General features: G+C 36.6%; 1 protein-coding gene across 1 annotated transcript; it reads right to left on the reverse strand.

Annotated features, from left to right (window-relative positions):
• Positions 1-8,426: 8,426 nt before the first annotated feature.
• On the reverse strand, positions 8,427-11,259 carry LOC129230213 (uncharacterized). The gene is made up of 2 exons (XM_054864615.1): positions 11,080-11,259; positions 8,427-9,140 (listed from the first exon to the last, which is right to left on the reverse strand). Exons 1-2 carry the CDS (start codon positions 11,257-11,259, stop codon positions 8,427-8,429), a joined length of 894 nt encoding a protein of 297 aa, XP_054720590.1.
• Positions 11,260-11,897: the final 638 nt, after the last annotated feature.

An 11,897-nucleotide genomic window follows, 5' to 3' on the forward strand; every position in this document is an offset into this window, starting at 1 on the left:
GGAGACTTATCATTCTCTTCTCACAAAGCACAGCATTACTTTTTAACAAACATGGATTTAAACAAGATGTGGATTTCAATACTGCAAAATTCTTTGCCATGCGTTCGAATATCTTCTCCGTAGTATTTTTTACAAACAGAAAGCAGTCTGCCCGAAAATCTTTTTTCTGGGCTTCATTAGCTTCACTGCTATTTAGGTAGCTTCCAGACACAATTCCAATGTCTGTATTCTTCCTTAATCTGATATTGTTCGGATCATCAAGGTCTATTGAGCACAAACTCTCTAAGGATTTCGCATCCTCAATCACAGCACTTTTAACAATAATTTTCATCAACTGTTTCATCAAGATGAAAAGATCTTCATATAAGAAGGGTACCATTGGTTTAGTTGTTTGATTTTTTTTAGGAATGGCTGTAGAATATTAGAAATGAAACAAAAAAAACTTATCTTTGCTGGAACCAATTTGTCTTGACAAGATGACACAATGTTGTCACAAGTAACATATGCAGGGAGAGATTTTTTGTTTACTTCTACATTTTTTTTACGTTTTCAAAAACTTTCAAAGCGCGCTCACAAACAGTGATATTTTCTACCCACTGAATGGCACAAAATTTCAACCGAAATTCAGAAGAACCAGTCAGTTCTATGTAATTTGCTCTTCTAGCAGGGCTATCTTTGAAAATTCCGTACATAGCCCTTAAGGTGGCGTCGATATTCCATCCAGTAGATTTTTGTCCATGTTGTAATGAACCATGAAGTATGTGCAATCCACAAGTACTAAGGTCTAAAACATTGCAGTCGTTTTCAGATAAAAGTTCCTCCTTGACATGCTTTAAGAATTTTAATTTCACGTTTGGTCCATCCATACTTATTTGTAAAAGCAACTTTATGTCTAAATTAGATATCACTTCTTTAAAGCTGTCAAATAAGTCCTGGGCTGTCTTTCTTTTCAAAAATGCTGAGCTCCAGTATCTTGAGACAACTCTATTTGTCGATTCACACCAATATCGTATGATTAAGTCCATTTGGCATTTTTGGGAAATACGGTTTAACGCTTCATCAAAACACACAACTTTTTTTTTTTTTTTTTTTTTTTGCAGTGATTGCTGCAGTGATTGTTGAAAAAATGGTGCTAAACCAAAGCAAATAACGTAAGACATTTTTGTTCGGCATAAAGTGAACTTCTTTGCAATTTCACTATCTGGAAACATTTGAGCAAATATTCCTGCTGCATCGTTGAATGCATTGAATGAAGAATGCAAAGCCACAAGTTTTAATGTCCACAAAACTTCAGCTTTAAAAGATTGCTCTTGCAGCATAAAGTTCGTGATAGGTGTGTTTTCAGGCACGAAGCTTGATGGTGTAGGACGAGATGTGTTAGATGCGGTATCTTCTGCTATTTTCGTTTTTCGAATGAAGTCCATAATTGTGGAGGATTTCTTCAGAGCTCCGCTGATTTTCTTATGTTTCTGGTTTTTAGAATGGCTCGTGAGCGCTTGCTTCCCCATATTGCTCAGGCTAAATACTTTTTTGCAAAGGGAGCAATAAGCCGCAAAAGGATTGTCTGGAACATCTTTTACCCATTCAGAAAAGGTAGGATTGATGGTTTTATCCATCCAATCCGCACTGAATGCTGATTTTGAGCACGTCATTTTTCAAAAAGAAATTACTGGTCAACTCATTGAAATAAAATTCACAAAGTAGAACTCATTACGTAAAATTAATCTGTAGCACGTGCTGCGTTCGCTACGGCTACAAAACAAAGTCAAATGTTGCCACTCTCTCAGTTTAATCTTTTATCTCCTTGCTCACAGTTAATGTGGTCAAAAAATTCAAGCATGCACATTCACTTCCTAAGCCGTGCATCGCGCCGTCCAATCTCTACTCTGTGCTCCGATTCGCTCCATTCAAAAGAATAGGGGAGCAAATAGAATGGAACCGGGCGGTTGAAAGTCGCAAAAGGTCCGTGCATCGCGCGGTCCAATTACTCTGTGTTCCGATCCGCGCATGCTCTGTTTAGTGCAACCAGGAAGTTTTGTGAGAAGGGGAGAAATAGTAGAGAGACTGCGTGTGACGCTGGCCAAATCCATTCAACAGAATAGGGGAGCACATAGAATGGAGACAGGCGGTTGAAAGTCGCGAAAGAAACTGACTTATAGCGGTGCTTTCGCGTCGCGTTGTCGGAAATTTATTGGAATATTGCCGACTTTCGAACAAAAAAAAATTTTTTTTTGAAATTCCCTGTATTTTCCCGGTTTTTGAGCAAAATTTTGAAATTCCCTGCGTTTTCCCTGTTTTTTGGATGATTTTAAAATTCCCTGTGTTTTCCCACTTCTTCCAGCTTTCCCGGTGGCGTGGCAACCCTGAATGTTTGTCATGCTTCAGTCACATGTGTTGGCACTCATTGGGGGAATCATTTTCAACAGGGAAATGCTCCGTCACACACAGCAAGGAGGGGGGGGGGGGGCTTCCTCTTTCGCATTACCACCTTTTCTGATCTGCGTGATGTCCTGATTTGTCACAAATTGAGCATATCTGGAATGACTTGAGACGGTAAATTGGACAATCTATGAGTTTGATTGAATTAGTTGTGCTTTACATTAACTGATAGGAATTGACCTAGGACATCATATGAGACTGCTAAACCTCAATGCTCGACTGTATCATGTTGTACATTCATGCTAGAGTTGGCTCAACAGGGTACTTAAACCTCCATTCGTTTGAGATTTTTCCAGTAATAAATGTTCATTTTATTTTCGTTTTGTAATCAATATTGCCATCAAGTGTAAAATTTTGTTTTGTTCTGACTGCATCTTCTTGATGTCGCATTTTGTGTAGCCAGCAGTGTATATAATAATACCAATATTGACTCAAGATCGGCCTGCAATAATGGCTCAAGATTGCAATAGCAATATTGGCCGATATTGTCAAAATGTATCCCCCACGAGCTTCAGCTAATATTGGGTGCAAATCGTACTCCAACATACAGTCAACCAAGTACAATATTCAATGATACTTGGGTTCTGATTTAACAACAGTCTTGAAATGAATTTTTTTTTTTTTTTCTTTTTCATGCATTCACATGTTAAGGCGCAACCGAAAACGTTAAATATTTTCTCTCTTTTTACTGTATTAACTTTATGATGTAAATCAGTGTTTTTCAACCTTTTTCATGACACGACCCCCCTAGTATCAAAAAATATTTCGCGACCCCCCCCCCCCGACCTTTTTTATTTTATGTATGTTAAAAATATTTAATCCATACAAAAGTTTTAGGCGTTTGCGTTATTAGGATTCGAATATAAATATATAATTAAGTACGTAAAACAGTACAGGTTCCGAGTGCTACCGACAGATGGCACTGGTAGTCCCCCGCGCGAAAGGTCCACAGGTTTCGAGACGTTTCGTTACGCTTCGAGATGATTCTCGCTAGAATGCGCAGGCCTATAAAAGGGGCGGTCGGCTACGGCAGTTGCAGTTGAGTGCATGAGCGCAAAGCAAGTGAAATCGGAAGCAAGACCGCGATACGTGAAAACGATTCGGAAGTGAAACTACGGTGTTATACGGACTGTGTGTAAGATATCAAACACTTGTTTTACGTATTTATTTGTGTTGTTTGTTTTCATTGAAAATGGATAAATTTCTGAAAAGATCATCAGAACTATCAACGTCTAGCGGGAGTAGTGGAATAAAGAAAAAACGTCTTTATGACGAGAATTATTTGAAATTTGGGTTTACTGTGATTGACAATAAACCGCAGTGCGTAATTTGCTTTGAAATTTTGTCAAGAGAAAGCATGAAGCCATCGAAGTTGGTACGCCACCTAAACACAAAACATCCTAATGAAAAAAATAAACCCGTGGAATTTTTTGAGCGAAAATTAAAAGCTCTTGAACATCAAAAAACTGCTATAGGACAAATGTCCAACCTAAATGAGAAAGCGTTGCTTGCTAGTTATCGAGTAGCTTTTCGTGTGGCTAAAGCAGGAAAACCTCACACTATCGCCGAAAATTTGATTTTACCAGCGGCTTTAGATATAGCAGAGATTATGTTTGGCAAGCAAGAGATCGAAAAGCTCAAAAGTATACCTCTCTCTGACAATACTATTCAACGCCGGATAAGCAATATGGCGACTGATGTTCGTGATCAAGTCATAGAAAAAATAAAGAAAAGTTCTTTTGTGTCCTTGCAATTTGATGAATCAACGGATATTGCGGGTTGTGCGCAGTTTGTAGCTTTTGTGCGTTTTGAATCCAATGAAAAATTAATTGAAGAAATACTATTTTGCAAGACACTTCCCACAAATACTACAGGTCAATGCTTGCATGACATATTCATTGAAGCTACGCAAGATATGAATATCGATTGGGCACAAAAATGCATTGCTATTTGTAGTGACGGAGCAAAAGCCATGACTGGTGCGAAGAGTGGATTTATTGCTAGACTGAAAGAACAGATGCCAAACGCTTGTTGGATGCACTGCTTTCTCCATCGCCAAGCTCTTGCAGCCAAAACCTTGCCACAAGAATACAGTCAAGTTCTACATATTATTATTAGTATTGTAAATTCTATTAAAGGAAAAGCGTTGCAGACTCGATTGTTTCGACTCATTTGTGATGATATGGGGGCTCTCCACCGAAATTTGCTTTACCATACAGAGGTTAGGTGGTTATCGAAAGGCAAAGTACTGACCAGAGTTATGGAACTTCGCGCTGAACTATTAGTATATTTACAGCAAGCCAAGTCACATTACTCTGAATTCATTTCTGACCCGGAATTCCTTTTGAAACTGGCTTTTCTTTCGGACTTATTTGAGCATTTAAATAACTTGAATAAAAGTCTTCAAGGGCGGGATGAAAATGTCATTACAGCAAAAGACAAACTCCATGCCTTTATCAAAAAAATTGAATTCTGGTCATCATCTATAAATCAAAACAACTTTGATTCATTTTCGTCGACACAGTCTTTCATTGAAGAAGTCGGAAGCGAGATAAACATCAATTCATATATATCTGGTATGAAAATGGTGTTAGATAATTTGAAGAAAGAATTATGTCATTACTTCTCAGTGCAAGAGATATCGGATAGCACTGGGCAAAGATGGATCTTAAATCCGTTTTTAAATGCAGCTATAAATGAGGCGAATTTAGCAACTAAGCTCAAAGAGAATCTGCTAGAATTATCTGCCGATGGGATGTTACAATTGGAATTCAAGTCTGAAAATTTGGATACCTTTTGGTTAAAAAGAAAAACAGAATACCCAGAATTAACAAACGAGGCTTTGAAGTGTTTGATTCCATTTGCTACCTCGTACTTGTGCGAGTTGACATTTTCATCAATGGCCCAAATAAAAAGTAAACTAAGGAATCGCTTAAATTTGGAAAACGATTTAATACTTAATGTTGCAAAAACGGATCCACGATGGGAGAAATTGATTGAACAAAATCAAGCGCAACCTTCACATTAAAATGAACGAGTACTCGAAGATTTTATTTTTTGGTAATGTGTGATATGTGTAGTATGTTAATGTGTAATGTGTATAAATAACATAACGAGTATCATTTTGTAAACTTTTTTCTTAATATATCTACCTTTTTAAAATTTATTGATTTTTTACTGAGTTCTCGCGACTTTTTTCTTAATATATCTACCTTTTTAAAATTTATTGATTTTTTACTGAGTTCTCGCGACCCCCCTACAAAGGCTTCGCGACCCCCTGGGGGGTCGCGACCCACAGGTTGAAAAACACTGATGTAAATAAAGTTCTGAACAATGCAATAGAAAAACTTAGCAATTTATGCTGTTTTATCTACTTCTCACAATAGTATCTTGACGATGTGCAATGAGTCAATGAAACGTAATTCTCTACAGGTGATTTAAAGGCTTTCCATGATCACCGAACAGGGTTTTTCTTTTGTTCGACAAGTTTAGAAGTAGTTGCTTCATCAACTTCTGCAGTAGTTGCGTCAAAATCGTCTTCATCAGGAACCAAGTGAGGCCCCATCTAAGTTTATATCTTCTACATCAGAATCATCCAAACTATTTAGGAATTGAAGAGCTTCCTTCAAGGACAACTTTTTACTTCGCATATCTAATAAGTGTTTTGCATAAACCAAATACGCAGTAACATATATTAGAATCCCCATAGTCAGATTTTTCCAAATATTCTTATGAAGATACGTTTATTGATATAGCTGATAAAACAAACATGTATTCAATATCACCTTTTGTAAATAATATTCACACATCAGCAGAAGACAAAGTACTTATTGTGTTACATCTTATTATCGGAATAATTCCATTTCCTCGACTGAGGTTGTTCTGGAAACCTTCAACAACTATCAAATAAGTTGAAAAAATAGGTATGACAAGAAACCGCTTTGAAAAATTAAGAAATTGTCTTCATATTTTTGATGTCACCGCCAATTGATGCCTTGGAAGTAAACATCTGTCCTGCAGAAGAATCGGAAAGAAATATACATATAAATTCACCCGATATTGAAGAAATGGTATTGCCAAAAAAATGACTGCGAAGAAGGTCCAGAAGCCGAAGAAAGTGACGAGAAAAGAATGACCCCAGACAGCTTCTTCTTATAGAGGCAGAGAATGGCCTAAAAAAATGCCCTAATAATGCAAATAAAGATAATCAAGACTGCATTGAAGAAGCTCGCGGACGATCTGATACGCAAATCTTGAAAAGTATCCCGGATATGGATACGAAAAAATGGCGCAAAAAATTTTAAAAGCTGCATTAAAATTTTTATGATTTAATAAAGTTGGTTTTGAATAACTAGAATTTTACATTTCTTGACTTTAAATTTGAAAATACATTTGTATCAATGTATTTGTGCTATGTTGCTATACGAAATGCCTACAAATACTGCACATATAACTTTTTAACTGGATGTACAGAATACAGGTTTCGTAATTTTGGAAGCAAAAAGATTTTGCCGAGACAGTAGAAAATACAATCGAAAAAAAAGGCAGAAACCCAATCGCAAATTAAGTTTCATTGAATTTTTTTTATTAAAAGAAAAGTACTGATATAAATAATATAATTTAAAGAAATACTTCAACTAACAAGTTTATTATTAATCATATAATAGTAATAGCAAGTAGTTTTAAATCTCCGCTACAATATATTGCATCATATTACATTTTTTTTAGTCCAAATCTTTTAATATTTAAACAAGTTACATCTTTGAGATTCATCACTCGTTCCATACTGGCTACAGAAAACAAGATTTTACAAAGCCTATTCAATATTGAAACATGAAATTGTGCATGCCTGCCTTGTAAGTACTTGTGAGTGTAAATGATAAAATATTTTTTTATTTATAGCCTATTTGCCAAAAAAAAAAAAAAAAAAATGACTAATATTCACGTAATTTATTATAATTCTTAAAAATTTCATTTACCCACAGTTTGTTACATCTATACATGTGAAATAATCTAAACAAATTGTATGCAGCTAGTTAATTTTTTTTAAGTACAGCTTTTCTCCTAACTGGTAATTTTCAATCATTTTTATCGAAAAATCACACATTTTTAAAACAATTTAATAATATTACGGATATTTTGATATGTTAGATGTTTTTAATCAGCCATCTAAATTCTTCAAAACAGTAGATGCATCTTCACAATTAACATTTTTTTCTTCATTTATATTTAATATTTCATTTTTAATGGAGTTAATTTAGCATTTAGTTGTTTTACTCATTTACCTTCTGTTAACTACTTTTACACGGTTATATGATTCAGAAAAAAAAAATATGCATTAATTGGTGCACAGACACAAGACACTTTTTTTCTGACCAACATTTAATGTTTGATATGAATTTAAAATTGTTACAGTACAGTAATATTTTTATAAATATAAAATAAAAAGGATATTATATTTATGATGTTTTAATTCATCATAAAAATATAGTACACAACCTTGCCTATTTTTCAATAATAAATGAACAATATTACTATGATTAATAATTTTTATATTGAAAATACTATAGTTGAAAAAATAAATATTGAAGTATCATGGTATTTTCAAAATAAATATGGGATATATATTGTGATATGCATCATGATATATATCGGCAAATCCTGGTAACTAAGCTCTGAAACTTATCTAATAGTTTAGTTTTCTAGAACTGAAGTGAAATAAGTTATTTAAATAAAATGGCAAATAATTGATAAAATGAAACAATTTATTCACAAAACACTTATGTACAAAATATAGCACTTTAGTGTAATTTAATCATGTCTTTTTGCCAGGGAACAGATCGCTTATTAGTTTTCAAAGGAGGTAATGCAGTCGTATTGTGCCCCCAGCTCCCTTGAAAATTTTCTTTATCACAACCTCCTCCCTGTCGAGGCTCGGTAAAAGAGAGTAAAGCTCCAAGCATCTTGACCGCAGAAAATTGTGAAGGCTACATGCAGCCATGACTATACTTATTACCTTTACAGGGAGAGTCAAAATTTCGCTTTGGAAAACCCTGGAACCTGTTGGCCAAGATGCCGAAAGCATTCTCCGTAACTCTTCGAGCCCTTGACAGGCGGTAATTGAATATTATCTCTTCTGTGAGGGATGTTCCCTTATAGGGATTGAGGATGTTCTCCTCAAACGGGAAAGCATCTTCGGCCATTATTACGAAAGGAGCAGGAACATTTGTGCTAGGAAGAAATTTCCCTGCTGCTATGTTGAGTTTTAGGCCTTTAATGAATTTCTTCAGGGTGCACTTATTGTAAACTCCTCCATCACTGATGCGGTCATTTGTGCCAACGTCTACAAATAAAAATTTCAAGTGGGCATTGACGAGTGCCAACAGCACAATACTATTGAAGTGTTTATAATACCAGTACGTTGACTCGGAATTCCGTGGTGGAGGAATTTCAATGTGTTTCCCATCAAGAGCTCCAATGCAGTTTGGAAAGTTCCACTGCATGAAAAACTCCTCAGATACTTGCAACCACTCTTCTCGAGTTTTTGGCACTCTCATCTTCTCCTTCAGTACTTGCGTAATGGCCTTGCATACAACAGGTATGATTCCAGATATTGTATTGGGTGCCAACACCGTCAGTGGGTCTCCAGTCAGATCCCTCCTGAAGAGCCCCAGGCACAACAGTATATAGTCAGGCGAGGCCTGCTCAAAGGAACACTTGGAACAAGTCTGAAAGTCCCTCCGAAAATTTTAAAGTTTTAAGATGTCCACTACGAAAACGGGCAAGAGTTGTTTGTTCCTGTCTGTCAAACCCAGGGGTCAGGGAGCCACCAGGTCGTGAACATCTTTACCAATGGTGTTCTGGCTGGACAATTCAAGTGATATTATCCCTGTGTTTAATCTTTGAGTGGATCTCCTGAAAGGTGAGTGATGCCGTTGGCTCTGAGACCTCAGCAGCACCAGCTTTCGCCAAGTTTATATATAACAGTAGAGTTAATAATTCAAAGACCCAGTTTATCTCCATCCATTAAAGAGAATAATGGAGGACAAAACATATTATAAACTAGTCATTCAGCGTAACTTAGATTTACAACTTCTCTACTGTAAACTGTCCTGCTTAACTGTCGCGCTAATTTGGTTTTACTAAAAAATTTCAAAGTGTACGAACACTTTTGGGAGCCACTGTAAATGGATTATGTGATTTATACTCCTAAAAAAGATAACATAATTAATAATAGAAACGAAGCGAAAGCAAACTTAGGAGAACAGGCTAAAAAAATGATATCTTTGTCCAATACTAAGTATCCACCTTGCAAAGTTGGTGATAACGTAAGAGTTAAAATTCCTGACGTAGATAGAGGCAGGGGTGACTTTAGAAATATTATTTTAACAGTTCTTGAATGTAATGAGAACGGGTTGTATAAATTGGGTAATGAGACAGGAACAATTCCTGAAATGTTTTCAAGAAATCAATTTACTGTATGTGAATCCCAAGTTGTAGACATTGGGGATGTTTCAGATGTGAACAAATCTTTACGGCAACTTGCAAACCTACAATCAACTTCTGGTGATCAAGAATTCAAAAAATGCCACTGTAAAACAAAATGTAGAACCAAAAAATGTCTTTGCAAAGCGGCAAATATTTTATGAAACTCTAAATGCCATTCAAGTTTATCTTGTAATAACAAATAGAAGTTAAAAATATATCTGATTATTTTAATTTGTATTCGTATTAATAACTTAATGTCCTTATTCATCAATTACTTTTAACTTTTATTTTTATTGATAACTTGATTTACTTTTATTTGTGTACTACTTATACCTACACGTATAAAAAAACTTAATATATAACTTAATGTCCTTATTTATTGATTACTTTTGTTTTATATTTTATTGATAACTTAATATCTTTATTTACGATTTACTTTCATTTGTATACTACCTATAACTATAAAATATTGCTTCATAAAAATTTAAAACTTAACTTCGGGCTTTAACCGACTGATGTTGGTTAGACCCAGTTTTACCCGGTTAAAGCGGGAAACATTAAAAGCTCTTCGGGCTTTAGCCACAAGGCGTGCTAATCCCCGCTTTAACCGGTTAAAGCTAGGGTTACCCGCTATTCTAACTTTATCCGTAACATATATATATATATATATATATATATATATATATATATATATATATATATATATATATATATATATATATATATTATATATTGGTATGAAACTCGACTGTAGTAACATTTTCTAAAGATAGTGTGCAATTTTTCTGAATCTGTAAAAAAACTCGTACCCTTCCCCCCCCCCCCCGAAAAAAAACTCTTTAAACATGAATACAAAAAAATATTGTAACCTTCGATAGAAATCATTTTTAAAAAGATTTTATTTTGAATAATATTTTAAATTTAGAAAGTGTTGTCAGTTCAAAATTTTTGAATCAAGAACACCCCTGTTTTTGCTGCAAAAATTGTAAATCACTTAAGTTCTGAAACTTAAAAGCACTTAAAAACATGGCACAAACTGCTCCATTGAAATTTTTAGGGGGATAGTTTTGAGGAGTGTTTTTCTTTTTTGGGGGGGTGATATATGGGGGAGGGGGCACAACTGCCAAAGCTAAAACATACCCGGAACCATACCTCTTGAAGGGCCCCCGCATCGAGAAAGTGGCTTGTCGTGCCGCGGGGGCTTGAGAGAGCAGATGCCCAGGAGGATAAGGCGATGAGATCTCGCGTCTCGTAGCTGTTGAAACAGGGGTTCGAAGGACGGCCTTGCCTTGGCAGGGCGGTTCCTTCCATCTGCTCGAGGGAGTAAGGCATATACAGAGAGGGGAACGGATGAGCATAGTAACTCTACCCGTGAACAACTCAGTAGCCTTGCTAACTGGCTCCGGCCGGTGAACCCGTACTAAATCTTTCTCAACCCGTAGCTGTTTCCCGGGTCTGTCAGTTTCTGAGAATGTCATCAGGGCAATCATGACAGACCCCGTTAGGGCTCCCCGTGACTAGACCCACCATGGTGTTTTTCACCCGTAGGGTTAGTAGGACGGAAGGAAGGTCGTCCTCCTTGCTGTAACGACGAGTACTGGTTCTGGGGGCCGCATTGATTTCGCTCTGCGCGCGCCTCAGTCGCTCGAAACGGACAGTGAGGGGACCTCTGAAATTCCGTGTAGGGCTTCCCGCCTTGTTGCGCACAAGCGCGGGTCTAGTCACACTAAGACTTCATCCTTAAGATGAAGCCTCCCTCCCTTTCTTACCCCAGTTGGTGAGGAGACGAGCAGAGTAGGCACGGTAAGAGGGACCGAAAGACTACTCGTCACCGCCCCGCGTCGGGACTGCTTCTGCAGTTGGCCCGTACCTGCGGCGGTGGGGGTCAATCGGAACCTACGACCGGACCGAGGGCTGCTCTTTGTCAGGCCGCTGGTTTGTCTTTTCCATTTTTTCTCGCCGATGCCTTC

The sequence above is a fragment of the Uloborus diversus genome, chromosome 9 (genome assembly GCF_026930045.1).
Source record: "Uloborus diversus isolate 005 chromosome 9, Udiv.v.3.1, whole genome shotgun sequence".
Classification (NCBI taxonomy): Eukaryota; Metazoa; Arthropoda; class Arachnida; order Araneae; family Uloboridae; genus Uloborus; species Uloborus diversus.